The sequence below is a fragment of the Pleurodeles waltl genome, chromosome 7 (assembly GCF_031143425.1).
Source record: "Pleurodeles waltl isolate 20211129_DDA chromosome 7, aPleWal1.hap1.20221129, whole genome shotgun sequence".
Lineage (NCBI taxonomy): Eukaryota > Metazoa > Chordata > Amphibia > Caudata > Salamandridae > Pleurodeles > Pleurodeles waltl.
Window position 1 is genome coordinate 1,152,637,853 of NC_090446.1, and position 26,955 is coordinate 1,152,664,807.

At 42.5% G+C, this 26,955-nt stretch overlaps 1 protein-coding gene across 3 annotated transcripts in view; it reads right to left on the minus strand.

The window, feature by feature from the left end:
• Positions 1 to 26,955, minus strand: part of MXRA7 (matrix remodeling associated 7) — a 220,642-nt gene that overhangs the window by 42,856 nt on the left and 150,831 nt on the right. For 2 of the 3 annotated variants that reach the window (XM_069200239.1, XM_069200238.1), the window contains one exon: positions 6,431 to 11,328. The exons of the other annotated variant lie outside the window; for it this stretch is intronic. Coding sequence is in view for 1 of the 2 variants with exons in the window: in XM_069200238.1 (XP_069056339.1) it covers positions 11,289 to 11,328 (40 nt within the window). In the remaining variant the exon portion in view is untranslated. Of the gene's footprint in view, positions 1 to 6,430; positions 11,329 to 26,955 lie in introns of those variants that run through there. 3 annotated transcript variants of the gene reach the window in all.

Consider the following 26,955-nt stretch of genomic DNA (forward strand, 5'->3'; position numbering starts at 1 on the left):
TGACAAATAACTCTTTTGAAGAAAATGGCTCCAGAGTTACGTATGGAATTTCTCTCTATATAGGAATGACTCTGGAAATGTCCTTTTTCGGAAGGGGTGGTCTCACACACTTAAGTGACATACTTTACCACAGACCACCCCTACCCCTACAGTTCTTCCAACCGTATATATATATATATATATATATATATATATACACTTCCCCCCCACACCCTTTTGTGCATATAGATCCTGATTGTCTGCCTGCAATGATAATATTGAGAAAATCTTTTTGTGAGAGGGTATTGAAAGTATGAATTTTGTCTCTTTCTATGGTTGTTAGGCAATGTGTTGTTGTGGCATTGTCCTCTTTCTCCTTAAGGTAATTTTCCATCTTTTACATTTCTTAGATTAATTAATTAGAGATTTTGTCATAGACGTTTTGTGATTGTGGTGTTTCTGTGTTTTGGCACTCTGGATTGCAGAATTCTGCTAGAATTCTGTGGCGTTCTTTAGAAGGGCAGGCAGCTTCCTTATGCATGTGGGGTAGTGATGTCCATGTGTGGTTCTGATGGCTGTCCTGTAGGCTCTGTTGTCATGGTATAGTGTGATTTTGTCTGTATCTTCTCTTGATTTTCTTTACTTGCATTGTAGTACGTTGAGTTGTGTTTTCATGCTTTTGATGCTCACATTTAACAACGTGGTGCTACTTTTGTGTCACCCATGGATGTGTTTTTTTATTGCTATCTGTTTGTCCAGTGCAGTTGTGAGCCACCTGAAGAAGGTGTGTATGTCTTTTGGTTTCATGTTTACTAGGGTTATTAGGGTTCTTTAAAGATGGGAGTTGAGTTTGTCGATGTCTATTGTTTTCATTGTTTGTACAAGCATTTGTTGTTGGATTTTAATGTTTTTGAAATGTTGTCATTGATAGGTGTATTTATCTTGAAAGTGATTATGTTGTGGTCGATCCAACTTACAAGGGTGCTGTATGTAACTGTGGCTTGTCCTAAGGGTGCAAAAATGGCATCTAGAGTGTGTCCTGGAGAGTGAGTTCGCCCAGAAACAATTTCTTGGAGGTTGAAGGCTTCAAAGTTGGTTGGATTCTTCTTGTCAAACCATGTTATAGTCCCCTAGAATGTACAGTTTTAGGTGGACAATATCAGTGTTGGCTACGATATCTAGTAAGATATCTTTAAAGTTGGCATTGCAGGGTGATGGTCTATATAGTAAAAGCAAGAAATAGGTTTTATCATCAAGTTTCTAACTTGTTTTATTTACAGTGATTGTTTTATGGATGACAGCCAGGTCTCCTCCACTCTTACCAGTATGATTTTTGTTTAAGATGCGAAGATCATGTGGGATGGCTTCAAGGCATGTGGGTGCAAAGTCTTTGTTGAGTCATACTTCTGTAATGAAGGTGAGGTCTAGTGTTGTTTCTAGGAGTAGGAAAAAAATGTTCAAGCAATTCTTGTTCATGGATTTTGCGTTGAAGTGTAAGCATTTTAGTTTCTGTGTTTTTTTCTTCTTCATGTTGCGGTGTTTTCAGGCCAATGTGTTGTGTAATATGATTGAAGGAGCAGGGGCATAGGGCATTTTGGTATGGCTGAGTTAGGCGGATTGTGGTGCAGCTTGTAGTGGGGTGGAATGGATGTTGTTTGGGTAGAAGAATCAGAGGTTTGAGACATGTTTGTGCATGTGGAGGTTTTTGTGAAGGGTAATGGTGTTACAACTGCTGTGTTGTTTGGTGGAGTGTAAGAGACTGGTGGAAAGGTGTGATTAGGGAACCTAATGATCATACATTTGCGCCTTCCCTTGATTTTTAATTTCGTTCTTTGTAGGACGGTTTTAGAGTTGGTGTGTTGTTTCTGATTGGTTGCGTGGTGTTGTGGTAGGTTTTGTTATTGAAGAGGTCACATGAGAGTGTTTTACTAGTGGTAATCATTACTCAGTGAATGTATATGAGGGTTATGCAATTGGGATATGAAATATTTAGAGGGCGATAACACATAGGGGTTACCTTAATGATTGGATGCTTACAGGAAGTTCTTAGGATGGAGAAGCTGAGTTTCTGTCCCTAGGCTCTTTCCAGGCAACACCATTAACCTTCGTCCCTTTACCTCAATGCCAGAGCTGGACAACCTGAGCCATAGGATTAAATAGCTCCAGTGATCAGGTGTCCTGAGACAATAGGAACACTAACCCTAACCCAAACTTATCAGAATCCTATCCCTAGAACAAATACATGAATAGGGGCCCTAGCCCTTGGAACCAATCAAACCCCTAACCCCAGGTACCAATCAGGACACATGCCATGAGCCCTTGGTCCAATATGAACCCTAGCACTATGAGCCAAGCAGAACCCTAGCCCTCAGAACCAATCGGACTCCTAGCCCTAAGAACCAAACAGAACCAAAGTCACAGGTCCAGTAGGAACCCCAGGACTAGGAACCAATCAGAATCCTAGCCGTAAACCCTAGGTCCAACAGGAATCCCAGCTGTAGAAACCCATCAGAACCCTAGCCCTAAGAAACAATCTGAATACAAGTCTTAAGCCTTAGAGCCACTAGGAACTCTAGCCCTGGGGCCCAATCAGAGCCCAGGCCCAACATCCAATAAAATTCTAGCTCTGTAGATCGTGTGACCTTAAAGGGGCTGTGCAAGGTGGGAGGTGATGAAGAAGACATGCTCAGGTGACTCTGGGACCAGGCCCAATCACTTAGTCTGAAACAGGTGAGCAGATGGGGAAGGGAGCTGTTGCTCAGCTCACAATCTCCTTGGTTGGTTACAGACTGGTCCAACAAACATTTTCCGGTTCCTGTTCAACCCTGCAGGTAAGGCACAATTTAAAGCCTCTGATTATTGCTATCATACCATTAAAACTCCTTCTCTTACCACCCCAAAATTGGTGCTAAACCGACTCACACACACAATTTATTACAAGGAAACTAGATCAAGCAGCCACTACACACTCAAGCTAGGTTTTGGATTAAACGTCTTTTCCCTTTTTTGGTTGTTTTTAAAATGTAGGAGGGAAGTTTTGGTCTTTAGTCACCTTAGATTTTAGTGAAAACAAAATAAAGATAAGTTAAGCAGGTATGCACATACTAACAGAAGATTCAGTGTGAAATTGCACAGCAAATACTTCCTGCTCCTGCCACCTGTGCTCTGATGTTGCTGTCTGGGCAGTTCAGGGGTCACACAAGCTGGGGTGGGCACAAAATGGAGATAGCTGCGTTGGGCTTCCTTCTGCAAACTTAAGGGGCTGTGCACAGTGCGAGGGATGGAGAAAGGCCTGCTCAGCTGGCTAAGGGCCCAGGCCCCATCACTTAGCCTGAAACTGGTGTACATAGCTTCTCAGCTTACAATCTCCATGGTTGCAGACTGGCCCAAAATACGTTTTTGGTACTTGCAGGGAAGCCCCAATTTAAAGCGACTAAATAATGCTATCACACCCTTAAAACCACTTCTCTTGCTACCCCAAAAACTATTGCTAAACCAACTCCTAAACACACATAAACAAATTAAACAGCCTCTACGCACTCAGGTTAGGTTTTTGATTAATTTTGTATTTTGTTTACGTTTGTTTTATTGAGGGTGGGGGAAGAGTTTGGCCTTAATACAGTTTAAATCTCTAGAGAGCACTTAGATGTCCATATTGTGGTGAGGCACCATTACACAGGCATTTCCAAAGGCAATAGGTCTCATTTTTGTGACCTATTGGCTTTTCCAAAGGTTATACATATTAATACATAATTTGCATATTGTACATAACTAAAGACTTTACATTAACTAGCATTTGTGAACTCTTTTTGCTTTAAGCAAACATGAGAGCAGTCAAAGACATAGCACCACACTTTTATCTGGACAGTACCACACTTTTAAAGGCACAGTAACACAGTGCTTTCAAGGGGGTGAAACCGCTCTTAAAGACACAGTGCCCCACTTTTAAAAGGAATAAGGCTAAAGGTTAGTGGCATAAAGGAGAGTGACATGGAGTGTCAGAGTAGAATGGCGAAGAGTGGAGTAGAGTGTTATAGAGTGGAGTGTTACAGAGCAGAGTTGTGTACAGTGAAGTCGCACAGTGTAGAGTGGACTGGTGTAGAGTGCACTGGTGCAGAGTGTTGCTGTGTCCAGTGGCACAGAGTGCAGTGGCATAGAATTTAGCTGTGTACAATGCAGCATTGTTGATTGCAGTGGTGTAGGTTGGGGTGTTGCATAGTAGGTGTAGAGTGTTGCATAGAGTACAGTGGTGCAGACTGGAGTAATGTAGAATAGAGTAGAGTGGCATGGAGTACAGCGGTAGAGAGTGCAGTGGTGCAGAATAGAGTAGAGTGGTGCAGAGTAGACTGGAAAAGAGTGGGGCAGAGAAGATTATTGTGCAGTAGATTGCAGTGGCGTGGAGTACTGCAGAATGCAATGGCATGGAGTGGAGTGTTGCAGAGTGGAGTGGCATAGAGTGCATTGGCATAGAATTCAGTAGTGCAGAGTAGAGGGGCCTAGAGTGCAGTGTTGCAGAGTAAAGGCCCATAGACTGCAGTGGTGTAGAATTGTCGTAGAGTGCAGTGGCATAGAGTACAGTGCTGCAGGATAGAGTAGAGCACAGTGGCATGGAGTGGCGTAGAGTGGATTAGTGTAGAGTGTACTGGCATAGAAGTTTGAACAGTACAGTGACAGTGCGCAGTGCCGTAGAGTGCAGCTGCATAGAATTCTGCGGTGTACAATGCAGCATCATAGAATTCAGTGGTGTACATTGAAGTGGTGCATAGTAGATTGCAGTATGCAAAGTGGAATGGTGCAGAGTAGAGTAGCGTAGAGTGCAGTGGTGTAGAGTACAATAGAGTGACATAGAGTGGAGCGTCAGAGAGTCCAGTGGCGTAGAGTGATGCAGGGTGGAGTGATGCAGAGTGAAATGATGCAGAGTAGAATGGCGTAGAGTTCAGTGCTGCAGTGTTGCAGAGTAGAGTGTTGTAGAGTGCAGAGGCACAGAGCAGAGTGGCATACAGAGCAGTGGCATAGAGTACAGTGGTGCAGAGTAGAGTGAAGTGACACAGACTGTAGTGATGTAGAATGCAGTAGTATAGAGTGCACTGGCGTAGAGTGCAGTGATTTAGAAAGGATGGAGCAGAGTGGAGTAAAGTGGCAAATAGTGCAGTGGCATACAGTAGATTATTTGAGTAGAACACAGTGACGCAGGTTGGAGTAGTGCAGGGTAAAATGCAGTGACATAGAGTGGAATGGCATAGGGTGTAGTGGTGCAGAGTAGATCAGAGTGGCTTATTGAGGATTGGCATTGAGTGCAGGGATGTAGAGTTGAGTGTTACAGAGTAAAGTACATTGGCATAGAGTATATTGGCACAAAGTGCAGTGGTGTAGAATGTCGTGTTGCAACGTGGCAAAGAGTAGAGTGACGAAGAGTAGAGTTGTGCAGAGTAGTTTGGAGTGGACTGGAGAGGTGTGAAGTGCGGTGGCGAAGGGTGTAGTGGTGCAGAGTAGAGTGGCATAAAGTGCACTGGCATAGAGTAGAGTGGAGAGGCGTAGAGTGATGTGCCGTAGAGTACAGTTGCATAGAGCAGAGGTGCAGGATGCAATGGCGTAGACTGGTGTAAAGTGGAGCGCTACTAAGTAGAGTGCAGTGGGGTAGAGTGGTGCAGACTGGAGAGGCGTAGAGTGGAGTATGCATGGTGTGGCAGCACACTGCCATTACAGACAACACATTTTCAATTGAAATGACCATTACATTTGCACAGACATACAGTTTTACTAAAAAAAAAAAACTATACAGCGCACAAACGATAATGTGTGGAAATGGCATCACGTAGTGTAATGATTTATTTTGATCATATTAAAGTATTTGTTTCCAACACACTTCAGAATTAACAAACAAATGTGCTTCATTTGTGTTACTTATTCTAATATTTTCTGAAATACTTGCACAATTCATTTAAATGTTGTTGAATGCTAGAAAACAAAACATTTCCTACCTCCAGTATCCAGCAAGATTGTCACATAAATCTTCTCACTTTCAAGTCAGAGAAAGAAAAGTAAATACCAAGCTCCCTCAGAAGACCGAGCCTGAACTTTGACCTTGGTCTTTGAATGCACACCAAAAGTGACAAGTTGCGAACAAGATTTACAGGCCTGTTTACAGAAAGAAGCGCTTATGGAAGAACACAAAGGGGGTTGGTGTGAAGAGGCTTTGCTCCTTGGGAGGGATGAATTCACCCGGAACAAATGAAGCTAGCAAATAGAAAACCTGAAAATATGAGTAACAAACTACAGAGCCAATGGGCGAAATGCATTCCAAGGGAAGCTTTCTGAATGTCCCCAATATGTCTTCAGCAAACCAGACGGCTGCACTGTCTGGTAGGCTTCGACCTAAAAAGAGAATTCTCCCTCCCTCTCCTCCCTCACTCACCCCACAGAAATTAATAGTCTGATCACAACCACAAACTTGTATTCAATGATTTATTGTAGACTGACACAAATGCAGCAATCAGCTTCAAGTTATCTACAACTACAGCATTGTGTCTGCACAGCAGCCATTGTGAGTTACATACCCCCAGCTCTAACATGTCAGAAACAGAAGAAGCTGCCCCATTGAAACCCAAAGAGGCGCTTGAAAGGGGGTGAACCGCAACCATCACAGAACACTGAACTGTCAGGATCAAGCCAAAAACTGAGGCTGGTGGAGTCCCCCACTCTTCCACCAAGTTTTACTATAACATAATATATATTTATATTTGCATGTATAAAGGTATATAAACAGGTGTCAAATATACACACAGAGATAAGGCATTCTTTGCATAGTCCAGGAAGGAGTGCTCGATGTGGTTTTTGACAGGTAGAAGAGACAGGTGTGTCTAAAAGCAGCTCACTGACGCATGATGTATTGTTACAAAAACAAGAAAGTGAAAGTTGTGCAATGGAAATTAAACCTTATGCAAGTGTATTAAATAGTGACTCTTGTGAAAGACGGATTTATGAAAGTGACTGTCCTGCGACCTAAGGCATGTCGATGCATTTAATATAGAGTACCTTAGAAGCGAAATACTGGTTAAGCAGGTTAAATACCAAGCAGCAATGACGTCTTTCCTCGGATATCCACAGGCTCATACTACCTGACATCAGCAGAGGAAGGCGATTTCTGATGCCTCTTTGCTAATTGAAATGGACTGAGAGTGAGCATGTGAAAAATATGCACTAATGAGATAGAGTGAGATATCATGTATGGAGACAACAAGGACGTCTCAGTTACAGTGACCTTTGCACAGGGGTTTCAGCCAAAGCACAGTTTTATGTACAGCTGAATTATCGGTTAAGTTTTTATTCCTCCAAACTGCGAGTGGGTCAGTCAAGCAGTGATGAAAGCTTGCCAGAATTGTTTTCCCAAAGGTGTGCAAAAATAGAATTAAAGTGGTTCAACTGGACAAAATTAATCAGTTTATAATTCCATTATTTGCAAAACTAAAGCTTTTTCCAGATAAGATTCAAAATAGATTCTCCGATTTTTCCAAGAAAATCTTCCAACAAGTCAGTTTTCAGGGTTGTCGATGCTAAATATTTCACTGAAAAAAATCAACAGAAAGTCAACTTGTTGATTTTTTTTCACCCAGAAAACATAATACCTTTTCTCTCAGTTTGAAAAAATGCTAATTTCATAAGATGAATGAAATATTCAATAGTAAGTCATAAAATATGCAACAGAGTCCCACAATTTCATACAATATTGATTTTAACCAGAAACCCTCTAATACTATCGATAACTTCTTGACCAAGTCCTTTCCAGGCTGCAAAGAAAGAGACATTACACATTTTCCTCAAAGGACTCTTCAATAATGAAGCCCAGTAATTAAACTCAAATCCGATTCTTATTTTTGGAAAGATGACAGCGACAACTCATGATGACTGAAAGGGAGGGTACTCCTGTTGGAGGTTCCCATTGACCAGGTGTAAACCGATTCCAATGCCTACTGTTGTGGATTGTAGGTTTTGAAACCAATTTACTGGTCAATCAAATATCAAGTGAGACCACAAGACACTATGAGACACCATTAAACTGCTCCATGAAGAACCCGGTATTTTGAGTATTGCAATTCATTTGATACCCAAAACCCTATATTCCCCCCGCGGAGTCGAGCAGAAACCATTGCAACTGATCAACTTAAATTTCCACCAAGCAATAGATGAAAGTATCTAAAATGTTCGACTGGTAAAATATATTTGAAGCCCTGGCAGACTGGTAACTTATGCTCTGATTCTGAGTATTGGTGTACAGTTTTCAAGAGTCTATGGCAGCCTCTCCTCGCCTAGAAAAGAGGGGACACTGTGCGTTTCATTTCATGAAGGCAAAAGATGGGATTATGGTTTGGTAGCATTCTTGCTCCTTGAGGTCAGCCCTTCTGGAAAGTCACACTTTTCTAGCTGTAGAACCTGGGTCCAATCATGGTGGGTGGTTGGCCGCAGTCCCAGGAGACTTTACTCCTTCTACTGGCAGTAGGGTATGTCTTTGATTATGTAAATGGAAATCATAAACACAGAATTCTGATTTGTAGGAACATTGATGATTACCGGATGTTTATGTGCTGGCCTAAACTTTTTGTATACTAGGTCTTAGTAGGGCACAAGGAGACAGCAGCATCACACAGCTCTGCTGGGGAGAAGTGCAGTTCATAGGATGCCACAGGTTGTTTGGTGCTCTGGGTTCCTTCTACAGAGACATGGTTGAGAGGTACAGTCTTGTTGGGCTGTAGATCCCCTCCATCGTTTTCACTGAATTCCTCAAAGTGACAGACTGGATTCAGTTTTTGTGCTTGGCACCTCGCCAGAGATAAATAAGCTTGTTATGTTTTGACTTCTCTGTATATCTAGGTTTCATACCGGCAAATGACAGGACGGTAGAGCCTTGGATATTCTGTTCCTGTATGGCAACATGACTTAGATGGACAGAAAGGTTGCCCTCAAGCCCTGCATTGCTATGAGGTATGACTGAAAGGGGCAGACAGGTTGGGTCCTGGATTCCCTGTATTTCTTGATGCCTTGCTTTGGAGGGAGAGAGTTGTTGTACCATTGATTCCCTGTACCTCTTGGGCTCATGTCTTTTCAAACATAAAGGGAATCCTACATGGTTGGAACAGGCTCATTGGGTTCTCAGTTCACTGCACATGTATTGACGCATGAATATTTAGGAGAGGCGGCTTGCACATTGAATTCCTTTCCCTGTTTGGTAGCATGCGTAGGAGACAGACAGATTGGACTCTGGGGGACATATTTACAAGGTGCTTGAGGCGTCGCTGTGTCATTTTTTTGGACACAGCAGCGGCAAAAAACGTGCTCCACACTGCTCCATATTTACAAGGCCTGCATCACATAATACCTGCGCCATATAATACCTGCGCCACATTATACCTGCACCACATATAATGTATGCAGGGTAGGTGTTCCCACGTAAAAAGCCACATAGAACTGACGCAGTGAAATTTACAACTTTTCACTGCATCACTCTGCGACTTGACTGCATCAAAATCCTTACACCTTCTCAAACCAGATGAAAGGATTGACACAGGGCTTTTAAAATGGGACTCATCTCTGTGTTCTGACGCATTGCTGGAGTTTTGTCAGTTTTACGACACAACTCTAGCATTCCATCACTTTAGCTCCAACAGATGCATCAGAATTTCTGACGTATCCATGAAAACTTGCACCATGGAGCTCTGTATTGTAAGTAAAGCGCATACATGGCGTCATTAGGGCATTTAAGGCAGGTGCAAGAAATCTGACGCATCAATGCCGATGGGTCAGTTTCTTGTAAATATGCCCCTGGATCCCCTGCAACTCTACGATTCATGCCAGGGACCGCCATGCAACTAGGAGCCAGAATTCCCTTTATCTGCTTGTTTCATGTAGAGGGCTGAGATAGCGGTTAGACCATGGATTAACTGTATCGCTGTGCTTCATGCTTAGGATAAAGTTGAAAATAGAGACCTTAGATTCCACGTATGTGACATCAAGCCAGGAAAATAATTAGTAGTTAGGCCTGAAGATAAACAGGGAAACCTTCACCCCTCGGTGCCAAGATATGTTCTTAAAACAAATGCCATTCCTCAAAAGCCATTATACACAAGTCCGCACACAATCCCTGGATTTACAGCTGTTTGTGCCATCATGCTAGTGGGGCTAAGGACAACATAAATGCATTTACCAAAGTGATAAGCAGTGTGAACTTCGCACTGTTCCTAGATATTATCATTGTGACCTCACACCAGCTCTCTATACTATTACTCTTCGTTATTTGAGATTCACCACTATCCTCCCTACCGGGCAATTCGGATCTGCAATCAACTCAAAAGCAAAACTTCTTCCTAGTCTTGGAAAGCTCCCAGTGGTAGTGTGAAACAGGCGTCAGCTGCAGACTGTAAACAACACTGTCTTGCCTTTATGCACTCTTGGGAAATACTGAAGATGGATGTATCTGTCTCGTCAATAAACTGACAGCCATACTCTTCAAAAACATTCATATTCAGTGTGATTTTACTACTGACTACAAGTAACATTATTAGATAATTTGTATCGCCCCATAATATTTCAAAATATGATGTTATAGCAAGTGGCTAAGTACACAACGATCAGTTCACAAGAGTGAGTAGTAGGTGGGTGGTGGTGGTATTACGCTGCTGGCTGTCAAATATCATGCACATGGGTTCAGGGGATGCTGGCCTGCTCATTAAGATTCTCAGGATTATGGTGACTGATGTCATTTTAACATTGATTGAATCACATAGATGATGGATTTTATCGTCTCTCATAGCCAGATTGTTGCTAATGGCATGTCATCTGTTACTGGTTACATGATACAGGTCTAGGGTTGTTTTTTCTTTACTATGCATTATATTTTAATTAGCTTCTGCAAGGGCTTCCCGTATTTTACCAATATTCCGTCAGAATAGCATTTGATAAAGTGGAGGTTTAAGGTTTTGTTATTAAAGGACAATATTGACCCTCTGAATAATTCTGCAATCAGATCAAGTGCACTGCAGAAATAACAGAAGTTACACAGAGTATTCATTAACACACATGTACAACTGCCTGGTACTCTTATCCAACACTAAGGTTGTGTCCCCAGCCGCCCAGTAATCCAAGAGTCCAGCCAATCAAGAATCTCCAAAATGCGTGCATAGAAAACGAGCAGATCTCCAATCGCGAGATCGTCATAGGCTTCTTCAGGGTTTCCTTTCTTGCATTGTTCTTTGTTTGTTTAAGAACTGGGGTTTTTGGTATTTTTCAAAGCTTTTCAGATGGCAACAGTTGTCTTCTTAGGAAGAGTTTTGGGGTAACGTCACGTAATCTTCATCTCTGAAAAGTAAAAAACAAGGAGAAAACAAAAGAAAAGGAGGTTTCATTCCAGGGTGTCCCTGCCATGCGAGGAAAAATAATACTTGACAGAATTCATCTCAACTAAAGAACACCAACGGAGGTGGCCTCACTGCTACTTACACTGTGACTTTTTTGCTTCTCATCAAATGCAGCAAGATTTAGTGGCCTTCCACTCTAAATGACTGTGATCCTCTAACCCAAAGGCAGACCAGCCTCTACCAAAAAACTGGGAGATTCCTAAAGGACCAACATGCCTGACGTGACTGATTCCACCCCAGCACCTAACCCTCTTTCAGAGGCACAAGAATGTTTGCAAATCTGTCGATTTTCCTATAATCCCAAACTGACCACCCAAACCTGAGAATTAGCTAAAATGTGATTGTTTATGAGGCTAAAGTTCTACAACAAGTCAATTTGCTCCTAACAATCACAAAAGAATCTTGTCATCAAAGTCATCATGAAAGGTCCGGTTCGGTAGCCCCAAACTTTCTTCCATCCAAGCCCAACTAGTTAACATTCTTTCTAATCTTTACTTCACATTCTCCTCCCCTTGTTTCTCTTCATATGTCACCTTTCTAATAATTTCCCTAACCAGAGTCTTACACGTGTCACAGTCTTGAATGAGATCACCCGTGCGGCCCAAGTACCACATTTCATGTGGGCGTCACAGTGAAATGTGCCCAGACTTTATCCAAGAGGCAACAGAATACTATGTTTGTGCATCTGAATGGTGTGTGCAAGCACAATTAAAAGGGCACGTTGATCATCGGCCTGTAATAGGCGAATAAAAGGGCCTGAAAACGAGGTATTTTAGAGGAGTCATTACCACCCCCTTTCGAAAGGAATGGCCATTGGTTATATTCCTTCCAAGTGAGTCTTTGTGGCATCTAGGGCAGGGTGAATGTAAAAAGGAGACGACGGTGCTTTCCTGGTATATATGTCGGGTTAAATTAAGGGATGCATTGAAAGCTATTCAGAATTTCTGGAGCCCTGACAAAGGAGGAGAAAATAAGGCGGATGCAACCTTGTTTTTCGAAGTACTTACACCTCTCAACAAAACTAGACAATCACAAGTGCTGATGGGGGTGGATTGTTTTTACTTGTACCGTGGAACAGCGGAGAGACATTAACCCCCTGGCGTTTCTGGAAACAGAGACCGGCTGCGGCTGCAGTCACTTAACCCTCACGTTTCTGGTTTTATGGCACTTCGCATGTGCTAAATGCATACGAATCCTATTGATTAAACTATGTACATCCATAATATTGATTTTAAAGGAGTAAGGGAGGCTATTTGTGAATCTCTATTATTCGTATTGGAATTTCCTGCATCGACTCTTTGTGAATCTTGTTGAATGTTGAGAATATTCCTTATTGATCGTATGTGAACTTTTGCACATTCTGTAATGGGTACACTGAAATATATTGTATTTATTGTACTGGAATCCTCTATTGATTGTGTAGAGGTGGTCTGTATTGATTGTGTTAAGCTCCTCTGTATTGGTATTGAAGGGATGAGTGTTTTATATTGATTGTATCCTCTGGACTGGTTGCGTAATACCTCAGTTGAATAAATTGTAGGGCAATCCTTATAGACAGCACAAGTACCTATTTATTGATTTAGATGAATCCTCTTTATTGATTTCATCGGAAGCCTCTGTGTTGTGTTTCTAAAGCGTGCTATCAACCAGGAGGTTATCATAGTGCTGTTGCAGGTGCTAGTCTAGCCAATCATAGGGATGGTGACGGATCTATTCGAATAGGCATGTTTCAGCTTCTTACAGAACTAAGGCTTGTGTACTGATATATGAATACACTTGTATTGATAGTAAAACAAACCTCCTACTTAACTGGATGACAATGCTCGGGTGGTCTATATTCATTTGCATTTTGTATTGATTGCAGCAGAGCCATTTGTAAACTGCTTGATTTGAGCCAGTGGTTGCAGGCGGGAATCCCTGACACTCTTTTTGGGGATCCACACAAAAGAGTGAAAAAAAAAAGGAAGAGAAAGACAAAAATAACTGTGACAAAATGAGAAACAAGGGCTGAAAAATAATTTGAAAGAGAGCTAAAGAGGCAAAGAGTGTCTAGTGGTGAATTAAAGAGACATGAGGTAGAATCAAGACTATGCAGTCTTGGTATTCAGTATCCCAACAGCTGCTGCGGGCTCGACACTTTACAACTTAAGCAGTGCCTCTGTATGCATGCGTTTGTCATTTATTTAGGGCCTAACCCCTGGGACTGTGAATGGGTTATATGCTGCTTTTTATCTGAAATGACAGAAATTAGCACAGTGCAGCAGGCTGTAATAACTAGAGGATAACTTTGCAGGTCTAGGAATCATTGCATTCCTTGGACCTGTACTGGGAAAAGTGCAGCAGGAACATTTCACAAACGACATCAGTGGCACGCAGTATACTGGTTAAGCGCATTAGAGATTGGGGAGTGTGTATGAGTGTTTGTTTTGTTAAATGTGTGTTAACATATTTGTTTGAGTGCCTGTGTGAGTCTGTGTAGCAACCTGCATTTCACATACATTTTGCAAAGACAGGCTTAAATATATCTATTAACCTTCAGAAAGTAGACTTTCCCCATCTGTATAGCTGTGCCACTACTTCTCTCTATAAACCGATCCTCACGTATGCCTCCATCTTCGCTGTGGATGCCCACCAAAACCCCAAATGGCCAATTCATATCGTGCCAAATGTCTCTATGGACTCTGACCACACGTGTCTGTCTTATCTTTCCTGTGCAACTCTCATATTTAATTCAAAATAGTACCATTCAAAGACAGCCTTAATTGGGATGCAGTGGCCCCCCCAGTCCCCTGAGCCTCAAAGCCACTGCACCTGCTGCATTCATGATAGTTACACCACTGATTTAAATGGTGGGCTCCCTACCACTCTGACAGTTCCTTTCTGTGCCCTTGTGCATCTCACACTCTATGCTATTTCCAGATGAAGTGCCTCTATGCTCCGATCTGGGTCCAACTGCACTTAGAGTCATCATCACCTCATTCTGGCTCCCCCAACAAGAGACAGCCCACATTTCCTTTCCTTCCTACCCTTCACCTTCACATCCATGCCAATTTAACTGATGACAGCAATCCAGCATTCAATAGTCCTGCACTGCTAAATGCCGTCAGAATCAAAATGGCAGATTTCTCATTATCTCCCATTCTCACAACTTTTGTCCATGGCCTCCTTTCCCACGCTGTCAGAAGTCTAATCAGAGGAACTTGTACTTAGTTTACTATAAATTGCATATGAAATATGTATAAACAGAAGAGGCCTGTGTTGTCCATCTTAACCTCCCTGGTAAAAGCTCGCTTCTGTCTCACTGATGAGTTTAACCTTATATATTGCTTACTCCTCCTATTTACAACCTCGCTAGTAAAATACTTTATAAATGAATGTACACACATAATAATGCAGACCACGCAGCTGTCACTATCTCCCAGGTTAGGTGGTGGAGGGTGCAGAACTTTAAGGGCCTCTTCCAAGGGGATGTGGACCTCCAGCACAGATCCGCATTTCTCTAAACTGAAGAGTAGGGTACACGGATCCCATTGCCATTCTCCTCTTTAAATGGGGTAGCTGAGCTGTACTCGTAGCGACCTGTTCACCATAAGAACGGTGGGCGTGCTGCCCCTACAGCTACCTCCTGACAGTTTTGGCAGAAGCCTCCGCCACCGAATACATCAGGAGCCAGACATCTAGGATCAGTACTTGGCAACCGCTACCAAGTGACTGGCAAAGCCCCAGCCAGTGAAACAGATTAACAAGGAGATGATGATCAGGTTTAGGGGCTTCCAGTCCTCCTGCCCACTTGATTGTGTGAGAATTTGAGAAGTGTAGGAAAAATTTGGGGCTCTTGGGCAGACAGGATGCAGGTGAAGATGGGTGTGAAATAGTTGACAATGGGGTGTCTACAGGCACCAAAGATATTCTGGCATAGATAAAAAGAGTTAGCAGAAGGGGCAAGTTGGGAGTAAGTAAAGATGCAGACTCTCTTTGGCGAGACTGAAGGAGGAGGGGACTGAACCCCCAATAACTCATGGCCAGGATGAAGCCAAAGACCCCAATGAGCTGGGCGGCGCACCAGGTGGAGTGTGGCTTTTTTCTGAAGGAATTAACCTTGCCACATGCACTTGCCCCGTCAGGCCCTCGGGTATCAGATGTCTTGTTGGATAAGATGCCTTGCAGTTAGAGCTAGGAGCACTCCCCTGTTGAGCTGTAGTGCCCAACAAGACAAGATCATCCCATTCCATAGGCTGAGCCCCCCTGTGCCATCAGTCGGGATGGTGTGCTGACCAGTGCCACAGTAAGGTGCCAATTAGCTGAGCTTGTAATGAATACCTGTGGCATAGGCATGCTGCTGGAAGACTGTTCCACTCCCTGGCCTGGTCTTGAACAACATTGCAACAGGCCACAAAGGCAGGTGACTGCACACCTTTTTTTCATAAGGAGTGACTCCCAAGCTGGAAACGGACAGGAAGCACACGCAGAAGAGCACCACAGCCGGGCAGAGAGCGGACCCACGCAGGCTCACTGCTGTGTGTGTGGGTTCGTGGCTCACACAGAGCTAAGGAATCTAAAGTGGCTAATTGATATAGCTGCTGTGTTCTCTAATCAGTGAAGCAGGACAAGAACCGAAGGTATGCTAGAAGAAGTGGTGGTATTTTAGGCCTCTATTTAACAAGTACAAGAAAAGGAAACAGTAAAGAAAAAGAAAGGTGCCTGAGGTTAGTGCCCATGGTGGATATAAATGCAGTAACACATTCTTGAAGAGATTAGCTCCTCTGGAGAAAGTACTGTTGAGACTAGAAATACAGAGAGGAGATGATATGAGTTATCAGGTTTTGGGTACAAATATGAGTTCCCATACTTGAATACTAACTTATAGAAATATTCGTTTTAAAGAAAACCTCAAAGTGTTGCACACAACACGCCACGGTTTTTGTTATAATACAGAAATTTGATTAGAACCACCATCAACGGGGAAGCTGAGGTGAGGTTTATTCTAAATGAATAAATAACATCACAGACGTTTGTTTTATATCTGCCTATTTTTTTGCAAATTTTGTAGAATACAAGCACTCTGCGGCGTATCAGATCTGCAAGGAAGGGATCCGCCAAAGCTAGTTGGTTTTCCAGACCGTGTAACTGAGTATGTGTTATATTACATTGTGTCATCGGTGGAAGGGATCAGGCTTTCTGTCTTATATGTTTCATTGGCAGCACATAGCATGCAGGACAAGAAAAACTAGAGAGGTATATAGATTGCAAGACTTTTTTCATTGCTTTTCTCACATATGGGAATTGTTTTTAGTGTTTGTGGACTGTATTGCGTGTGGCAAGGCCACCACCTTCTTTGTGTATTTTGCTGCCTTTACTGTCCTGTTAGCTCTCTCCAGCATCTATTATTGCTGGGCACCTTCTGAGAAAATAAAGTTGCGGGCAAATATGTGTATTTATGAACTTATTTATTTTCAGTTTACTTAAATGTCAGTGTATCAAAAAGAAATGTCTTTCCTATAAACCTATGTCTGAGCTACAGTGTCTGCAAAGCATTTTCATTGATAAGCATTATTTCTTCGTCTCATGACTGTCGCAAAAGCTGTTCTATGGAGTAAAGGTATGGTTGATATCTTAAAATGTCATTTTAGAAATTCGTGTATTAAGACATCTATTTTGTATGATCATTTCTCCTCATTTTTGAAAGGCAGGTTTTTGACATGCCTTTGGGGTACCTTCTCTGTATCCAGTTCTCAGGTGTGATGGTTTGCTTCCCTCATTGACTTCCAAACCCTCACTATGCATCAATTCAGCCAAAGTCCCATGGGGCCCTTCATTACAGAAGGGTTGCCGAAGTTCGAGCTGAGAGCAATACTGTGAATTGAAACCTACATACAATTAACTGCTAAAGTTCAGAGCAAAGTAAAGGTTATCCCTTAGTGTATGTGGAAAATAAATGGAAGGACTTCAATATGCAAGTCTGAGGATGTTAATTATGAAAAGGTCTCTGTAAGATTTAATTGCGCCTTAAGATAGGTCCACCCTGTGCGATCACTTAGCTCTACTCCACATCTATGTATTTTGCAAGAATTGTTTCACCACTTGTATCTCGTTCCATTGACTTTAAAGAGATGGGGTCATTTGCTGTCAGCGTTGTTCACCATCCCGCATGTGTAACGAGCTCTCCGAGCTGACCACACGCAGAGGCCTGCCTTTTTGGATTCTTTTGGAACACTGGGACTAATGACACCTAAGTATTTGGGTGCTTCGAAGCTGGCCACGCAGACCTTCACTCCTGCTTCTGGACCTCCTAGGTGCACCTTTTTACAATCTTTCCCAGTGAATCATGCTGACATTTCTTGTTGGCCTCGAGATCGGTGGCATTTAATTTGCTTCCTTGCCTTTTAACTACGCAGCTGCTGAACGTTTGATACTTTACCACATTTAGTTCCAAGTCCCACTTGGAGATGTCTGTATAGGTCTTAAGTGCCTTACCATCATTTGACCTATGTTGTGGGGTGTTCCTCTCAAACTGCGCTCAATGAAGAGCCTTATAAAAGGGAAGTTGGAACACAGACTCAAAGGGGAGGAATGAAGAAATGAAGAAAGACCCACAAGGAGCGGGGATTAGGAAAACCCACGAAAGGTATAGAAGTGCAGGTAGGCTCTCGTAGGGGAGAAACATGTGGGGCTACCTGTGCACCAGTAAAAAACCTGGTCAGAGTAATGAAAAAAGACCAACACGCGGCGAGGAGGAGGGTCACGGTGCACTGACAGGAAGGGTGGTGCACCAAGAGGAGGGGCAGCACCCAACACAGGTAATCGTCATAGTGCTCAAAGGCCTTTACGGAGCCTGCTCACTCCCTGTGCTTGTTTCTGCAAGCACATGCAACAAACAACTGGCAGAGTACATTGTACAGCGTACAGGGCCTATGGGATGGAAAAGCAGCAAGGCAGCAGAGGTTTAAGGTCATTAGCCTTTTACCCTGCAAACAACTTTCAATAATTCGAGGAAGATAACTAATTAGACCAACTAAATGAGAGAAAAGGTTAATAAATAAAAATGTTTAGGAAGTATTTCAAATTATATAGGGATTTTCTAAATGTGCTACGGCAGCTTCAAGTGGACATTTGGAAAAGCAAAACCCCCTAAAGAAATCGCGCTGTCAAGCGTGTACTTGCAGATATGGTACTAGGATATTATAGCCTAAATATAATTTGGCAAAAATATTGTTTACAAAAAATATCACCCCATTGAATGCAATAACATAAACTCTATACGCAAAGGAGCTTTGTAAACAATATTCAGACCATGATACATTTGTTATATTCTATGTAATAACCATTATATAACCACACTTGTTCCTCATTTCTTTTTCACTGTTCCCATTACAGGCTGCTTTTGAACCAAATGGACTATGAACACATGAAACGACAGCTCTGCAAGCCACTCATTCTGAAGTACAACACATGCACCTCTCACTTTGCTGCAAAAGATAAAAAGCAAAGATTACACATGTTAAGCTGCGTGCCCATGCAGGAGATGCCATGCAGGAAAAAGAGGCCATGCTACTTATAAAGGAGGGAGGAGGAGAAGACTTGCATGCAGAGTGAGCCAGAACGTGAAGAGGGGTCGTCCCAGACCAAGATCACCTTCTCAGAAGGCACAGGTATGTCGGAGCAAGCTTCACAAGCAAAGAAGGCAAGAACCACCCAAGATGGCAGTGCTGAGATTACAGAAGGCCTTGACAGAAACTTCTGTGGTTTGTGTCTCCCATGCAGGGAATGTTATCCCTCTTGTGACGTCACTAGAATAAACCAAATCCTTGACTTGTGGTAAGTTGATCCTCTGTCCTATTATTTTCTCAAGGAATTTACAAGTGCTGTTCAACATGCCTGTATTGCATCATAGATGGCCTCTCTTAAAAGAATATATGGTGATATGATTTCTTCCCAGTTCATGTGTCATTTTCTCTTAGTGCCAATTTAAGGTCTGTGTCACTGTAGTTGGACATCATTAATTCCCTCACGTCGCCCAGAGCTACTGCATGGTGTAGGATCTCTTGTTTGCGTCTTTTTCTGTGGACTTTTGTCTGCTACTCCTGCAGCAGGGCCAATAATCATTTCACAATGGATTTGTGATTGAACATGGTTGTTCTAGTCTCGAAAAACAGTGATGCTAATTCTCACCCATAGCACCCTTATTTACGAGGATGAGTTAAGGGGGGTATTTTCATACTGAGTGATGTTTGGCTTATAAATATCCTTTACTTTATGATTAATCAATCTTACTTTGGAGTTAGTGTTGCTGAGATGGAGAGATCTTTTAAAAGCACAATGCAAGGGGCTTCGGGGTACAAACGGGCTATTTATTCTCTCCAAGCAAAGGCTTATGCTGTGTCAACAGCGTAGGTCACTTGAGAAGGTTCGAGTTCACTCCTCAAAGAGATCTTGACCAGGTGAGGTTGCAAACTCAAAAAGTGAGATGTTGCAAAATTCTCTGTAAATCTGGCTCTTGAAGCAGCAGATTCAAAGTTCAGCCCAAAGAGGAGGTAGTTGATTGAAGGACAGGCCTGGCCCGTCATGAGGTTAATCAGAGGCTCGTTCTTACCCAAGGTTCACAGCAGGCCCGGAAGACGCAAGGGGAAACTATCTAAAAGGTCCTGGCACTTTTTAATGGGAGCACCTGGGCAAGTGCCCATCAGCCGTGGACAAGTAAATTGTAACAGATCTATTAGGAAATTAATAACTTGTTAGTGCTTAAAACAGGCTCAACAACCAGCCTCAAGTCATATCCTCTATAATGGACATGTAAACTGATGTAGTAAGGGCAGATGTACGTGACAAGCTTTAAAGTCTTGGTTCATTCAGTCATAACATTAAAATTTCATAAACAATAACACTTCTTCATCTTTAGCTTCCTTCTCTGGTTTAGGCCTTTGTCCTATGGTCATTGATGAGGAGCGGCTGGATTATTAGAATACCATTGTACTTTCTATCTCGATGAAGTGCATGTGGCCCCCGAGCAATTTGTTGTCTCTGATGGATAACTCAGGCTCCTGATGTGCCTTGTTATTCACTTTGCTAAATAGCCGAGTATCACTGGCATAGGAGCACTATGCTCTGAACGGATGAACCAACTTTCTGCTGGTTAAACATACTCATTAAAGCACATTGGCAGTAACAAGGTAGTCAGAGAATGTGTAGCTTCATGGTAAACCACCCTCACCTAGATACTGCAAGTGCTTATTTTGTAGTACAATACGTGAAGAGGCCCAGAATTTTGTTCAGAGTGCCATGGGTGGCACTATTGAAGTTCGGGGTGACAAATACTAAGGCTGCATAGTCTTGATTCCACCTCATGCCTCTTTCATCCACAGACATCCCCAGCCTTATTATCTCAGTCTTGCAGGTTCTGTTTTATACTTCCTTTCAAACTTTGCCACTGTTTGTCGGTCTTTCTTTTCTCCCCGCCCCTTTGTGTTTTTGTTTCTTGTCCTCTTAGATAAAGTCTGATGAGGGGAAAAAGTGCCGGCCCCAAAAATGAGTGCTGCTGGGCCCCACCTGCAACCACGGGCTCAATTTAAGTACTGGATATTGCCAATCTTGACATCCCTGTCTATGCTCCAACTCTTGAAGGCCAGCCTTGCAGTGCCTGGTACCGTCTTGTACAACAGCAACGCTCTTTAGCCCTTACCCACTGTACTGTAAGTATTATGCATAAACCTTTGAATCAGTGGTTTCATGATGATACATGGCCGAAATTCGAACTGCTGCTAACAAGCTCCTTTTTCCCATTAATTGTGCTAAAATCGGAGAGTGAAAGCTGGTATGTGGCTGTAAAGTACATCTAAGTCCAAAGTTATTTTCCAGTTACAGTGTATCACGCCCTTCATCGAAAGCAACATAAAGACTGATTTAACCTTACACTGAGTATTTTATGGGTAATATCATGGTTGTTGGGGTTCCTGCTCTCTGTACAAAAGGAGACCATAGTCTGGTTTAAGATGAATTAGATTTATGTTTTTGAGGCTGGGTTTAATTATTGTCATCTGTTCACACTTCCATGTGGATAACATAAATAATACTTGCAAATATTTGCAAACAGGAGCAGGTAAAGGTATTGGGACCAATGCCCTAAAATCATTAAAAAAAAAACAACTTATCCATAATCCATCCCTAAAACTTTAAGATGTTCCAATGTGGTCTCTTCTCTCTCTCAAAATACTTCTCCAACTCTTGAACTAACTGCTTTAAGATCACCTATCCCCCGTATTTATCAAAATATGCTATGAAAAACAATATCACTGCACTCTAACCTGATCTCCTATATTTCACTCACAGTATTGAACTATGGGCAAATACTTTACAGAAGTGCCTAGATATCTGCGTGTTGACTAACATCCCCTATGGTCAAAGCTTAAGGTCTCGCCCTCATTATACTTCGATGGGAAACTATCTCCATCTTTAAAAATGGAACAATGGCAAAATCACATTAATATCCAATGAGGCGAGTCAGGCAATGCTCAATCAACTTTGTCCACATCTCACCAAAGAGCCCCCTTATCCCAGCCTCTACCCCTGACCTCCCCTCTCCTACTCTCGCCAACACTAATTATTTTGTAATAGCCCTCAGCCTCCTCAGACATTGCCCCTGTACACTTCCACTCTGTTATTTTTTCCACCAACCATGTTAATCCCACTTTTTACCCTCTACCTCCTCAGTGCCTCAACCTTCAGACCACCCCCTCTCCCAGCACTAGTTTATCAGCCACCCACTTCCCCTATATCCTGACCAGCCCACTTGCAGCTCACTCCTCTACACTCTGCATTACACAGCTTGTCGAACCACTCCCAGCCTCCTTGCTCACAACTTTAGCTGCCCCACTCAGCAGCACTTCTCAAACCTACTCATCATCATCCTTCCCGTCCCAAATGCTACCTCAGCCCCTGCTTCCTCTAGCGCCCCGGCATCTCCTCTCTTAACAGTTTAAAAACCTCCCTTCTAGCTTTATCCGCCAGCTCTCACTCAGAAACTACACCAATCACCTGCTTCTCTTTCAAAACAGCAAGTCCTCAGCAACCAATACCTAAAACTAGCTCCAATCTGGAAGACAACACAAGCCTCCTTCTCATGAGGCCTACATGCCTCTCTCATCGGATCTCCTGATCTTAGCTCAGCTGATCAAGAATATTGACTTTTTAGCGTAGGCAGTGACTCGTCTGCCATGCTCGTTGTTCAAATTCAAATACCGTACAAAGCCTTGTCACCGACCCGCCTTGAAGAATAATCAATAAGAAAACAGACTAAGCAGAAGAAACCGCTACCCTGGATCAAGTAGAGCTGCTGAACTCTTCCTGGTAGTCACTTCCATTGTTTCCAGAGCATTTCACTTGAAATCTATGCCTGCAAAGTATTTAATGCCAGATCAAATGTTAACTAACATCCAAATGCCCTCACTTCAATCCCGCCACCCCTCTACCTCCAACTTCTCCTTCCCCCAGCAAAAACAGCCCTTTGGACAAAGATTAGATGTAATGTTTCACAACTCAACTAATAACCCCTGAAACTTGTTCTGTGATTTCAATCTGCACTTGGGGCCATAAAAATTGCAAACCAGTTAATGTGGTCTCTTCTTTTCTCTATAACAGCAATATCTTCAAACGCTGCCTGACACGTATGCACTATAAAGGATCAATTCTGTATCTTATCATTTTACAGAGTAACACCCTAAAGGTGTGCACCCTAAATATCGAACCCACAATATTGGGTGGAATACAATATTGAGGACAAAATATCCAAAAACAAAAATATACAAAGGTAAGTAGGTCTAGATTTTCTATACCTAACTCCACATATATGTACCTACATGGTACATATAGCTCCAAGGTACACAGTTGTTGAGTTAGGAATAGTTAATATAAACATCCCCATATGCACTTACCTTTCAGTATTTGTCCCTCATATTTTATTCAGTGCTTGATATTCCTCTATTTTGATATTGTTGGTGTCGATATTCAGTAGTACAAACCTTCAACTTCATTTCACATTAACCTTTGTCCATCACCAAGGCTCAGGACAACAACAAAAATGAAAGATGTGGTTTCACAATACAAACAACATTGACTTCAGTGCTATTGCTTACAAGGCTTGCTCGAACCTTCCCGCCCAAGATTCTCACAGAGACATTAATTCCACATGGACAAATATAATAAGTACAAGGAGATCTTGATCCATGAAACTGCTCCACTGCATAGCAAAACGAAAAGACTAAATAAAGCCTTCTCTCTTGGTTCTCAAAAAGATCTAAAAGTTTAAAGAAAATGCCTGAGAAAACTCGAGAAAAAAGACAACCCCGTTTCTGTCCAATCTGACAAGACTGAGGGCTGCCAGAACAAAATGCAAATCACACATTTCCAGAACAATTCTCACTCATCTAATCTCTCATTGGATGCTTCCAAGAATCGTCCAAAACTCCTACTCGAAGGCATTAGGCAGTCAAACAACCAGACACCAAATAAGATGATGAATGCAGACCTTGTGATTTTCTTTGTAGAGAAAGTAACTGCTCTCTCACTTACCACAATATCCAACAACCCTGATGATTAGAAGGTGATCCATGAGGATCAGTGGTCCTGGTTGCATTTCGACACAGTCTCAGAGGCAGAATTACTAGATACCATAGCCAACGGTTAAACTTCTAACCACTTCTCTGATGCAAAACGTGGTTTCATCAGCCTCACACCTGTTTCTCCACATACAGGCAAACAACCTCCTAGGTAATCTCCAGTCCGGATTCCGATAAGGTCACATCAAAGAGACTGTCTTTCTGCAAATAACAGATGTCTCACTTTCGATCCTTGACCCTGGCAACTCTTGCCTACTTATGCTCTTATGTTTCTCACCTGCCTCTGATACAGTCAAATATCTCTCTAATAAACAGGTTGGAGGAGTGGATGGGCTTTGAGGGCATAGAGCTAAACTGGTTCACCATTTTGTTAAACCATTATCAAGCAGTTAAAATAGCACACTCTCTTCATTTACCAAATCAACCTACTTCAAGGAGTTTTACAGGGTTCAACCCTATCCCCAATTGTGTTCAACCTATAGCTAGAACCATATGGTCAGATTCTCAGTAACTCTGTATACCGATGATACCCAGCTCTATCTGAAGATTTCATCACTGTACAATGGCCCTCCTACTTTCCAACATCTTAGCCAGAATCCAGAAGTTGATGTTGTGCCACAATCTAAAACGTAACCAAACTAAAAGAGAGATTCTATTAATCTCACTGAAAAGATTCCACCTTCAGGTACAAAAATGTATGGAATCCAGTGGTTAATTTGTAAATAAACATGTGCTGGTGCCTAAAGCTCTCCTTTGAAACACGTGGCTACTGCAATTGAAATGTGTGAGCACAGAATACTGATGCAGCGTAATCCTAAAGCCATCTTGGGCCTCTTTAATCCATTTACAGTCACTCTCTGCCTCTTCAGCTCACTCTTGCAGCTTTCTGCTTTCTCCCTTTGTGATGCTTTTCTGTTTTTCTCTTCCTCCGTCTTTCCCATATACGTCTTTTGCTAGCAGCAATTGCCTTATGCAGAAAAAGAAGTGCCGGTCCTCAAAAATAAGTGCTGATGCCCCTCACTGGCAACCACCGGCTCATATTGAGTACTGATTGAATCATGTCTTCTCCTGAATTGCAAACCAGCTATTGTAGAGAATACCAAATCCTTAGATGTTATCCTTGACAACCAACTTAACCATCAGAGATAAACCACTTCTATGCTATGAGTGCTCACCAGCAACTTAGGCTACTCAGGGGCATCATGCAATTAATTCCAGATGAGGACGTAAATGCCGTAGTTCCGTCACTAGTCCTTTCAAGATTAGACTATGACTCTAGGAACTCGCTCCTCTCCAGACTAACAGAGGTTCAGCTGGCACCCCTCAGATCAGTGTTGCATACCTTTCTTAACTTTTTAATGGCTCCCCACTGAACCAGAGCTTAATTTAATTACATCACTACAAAGCCTATCATCCCTGATCTCCTAACAATCCAATAAACTGTAAATATCCGGAATTGATGCAGAATAACTTCTCCTGGAACCTCCCACATTCAAGCAATAATGCTGGCTGAAGAAGGCCTTCTCCGGAAGAGCTACAAGGATTTGAATCTCTCTACCATGAGCTCTTCTGCCACCATTAAAAACAAACTCAAAATCCTCCTGTTTCAAAGATACTTTGCCTAAGGCCATGATTCGCCTGAAAACCACTGCTCAGCCTTTCAATGGTGGGACTTGTCCGTCCTGTTTTGATGCTGAACTTTTTGTTTGTGTTGTTTGTTGTCCGTAATTGAATTATTTTCTCCATTAAAGCGCTTTTCTGCCACGTTGGTGCTATGTAAAACCGCGAACAAGCAAATAATAAAAAAGAAGTACGAGCTAGAAATCCGCAGGCTCTTTCTATTTTTAGTCTGCTTTTTATTACATTCTAACCCTCTGCTGTTGCAGTTCTTCCGAAAAGACGCCCGAGGGCAGCAGTGCATTGTTTACTCTCACCCTTGAATTCCACCGTGCTAGCAATGCAGCAGGTCGAGAGAGACCTTCCCTAACCTTCTGTGGGCAGACAAGGTAATTCATGTCGTAAAACACAAGAAGGCCAGTGTTCTTTGTCTAACGACCAGCTCATTCAGCTCAGCGAGTTTATGTTGTAGTCTGGGCTTGTGGTTCGTTCAGTTTCATGTTGGTTTCTATTCAGCAAGCCAATGTTGATGCATTTTCCGTTGCTCGGGTTGACCGCAACCTCCGCAGGAAGTCCTGGCCATCTGGGACTCGTGAGTTATTTTTCTTAAAACGGAAAAAGTAATGGCGTTTTTGAAGAGCTGTACCACTTAATACGAATTGAGGTAGGGAATTCACGGTTTCTCAAACAGTCATTTCTCTCTTTAATAAGATCTTATCTAGCACGGGCAAGCGTCAGAAATAAACGAATGCCAACTATATGTGCGTGAAGCGGTGGGACACTTTACTCTGTAACTTGGTGAAGTTTGTTTAAACTTCACAGTATTTGAGAAGGTAACACACTTTGCTGATTTTTTAAACAGTGGGAGAAATCTTTCACTAGAAGTCAGATTCATGGAGAATTCTCTCACCAAAAGGTTTTGTGAAATAATTCTCACAATAAAACTCTTCTGGGGTGGCATTTTCGGAATCTGAATGAATTTAGCAAACCTGGCACATTTTGCAAATTGGACGACATTTGCCACCTTTGCTCAACCACGAGGGCGTAGGTTTAAAACTTTGTCCACACTTATAGACGGAATCATACAGCTGGAGGTAGGTTAGCTTTATAAATCATTCTAAGAGTAACAAACCAGTGACTGCGTAGTTAGGCATTAGGGCACATTCTCAATTCTGTAAATTGCATAAATTCTACCTTAGCTGAATCTTGGAGTAAACAGTCGCTAAATATGGCAAAGTGAGCCACGAATGGTACCCCGCGTCTCCCCTCTTCACATGACTCTGTTCCAGGTGCTGTGCACCAAGCACACCGGGTGGAGGTAGGCAGGGCACTGTTGATTAATT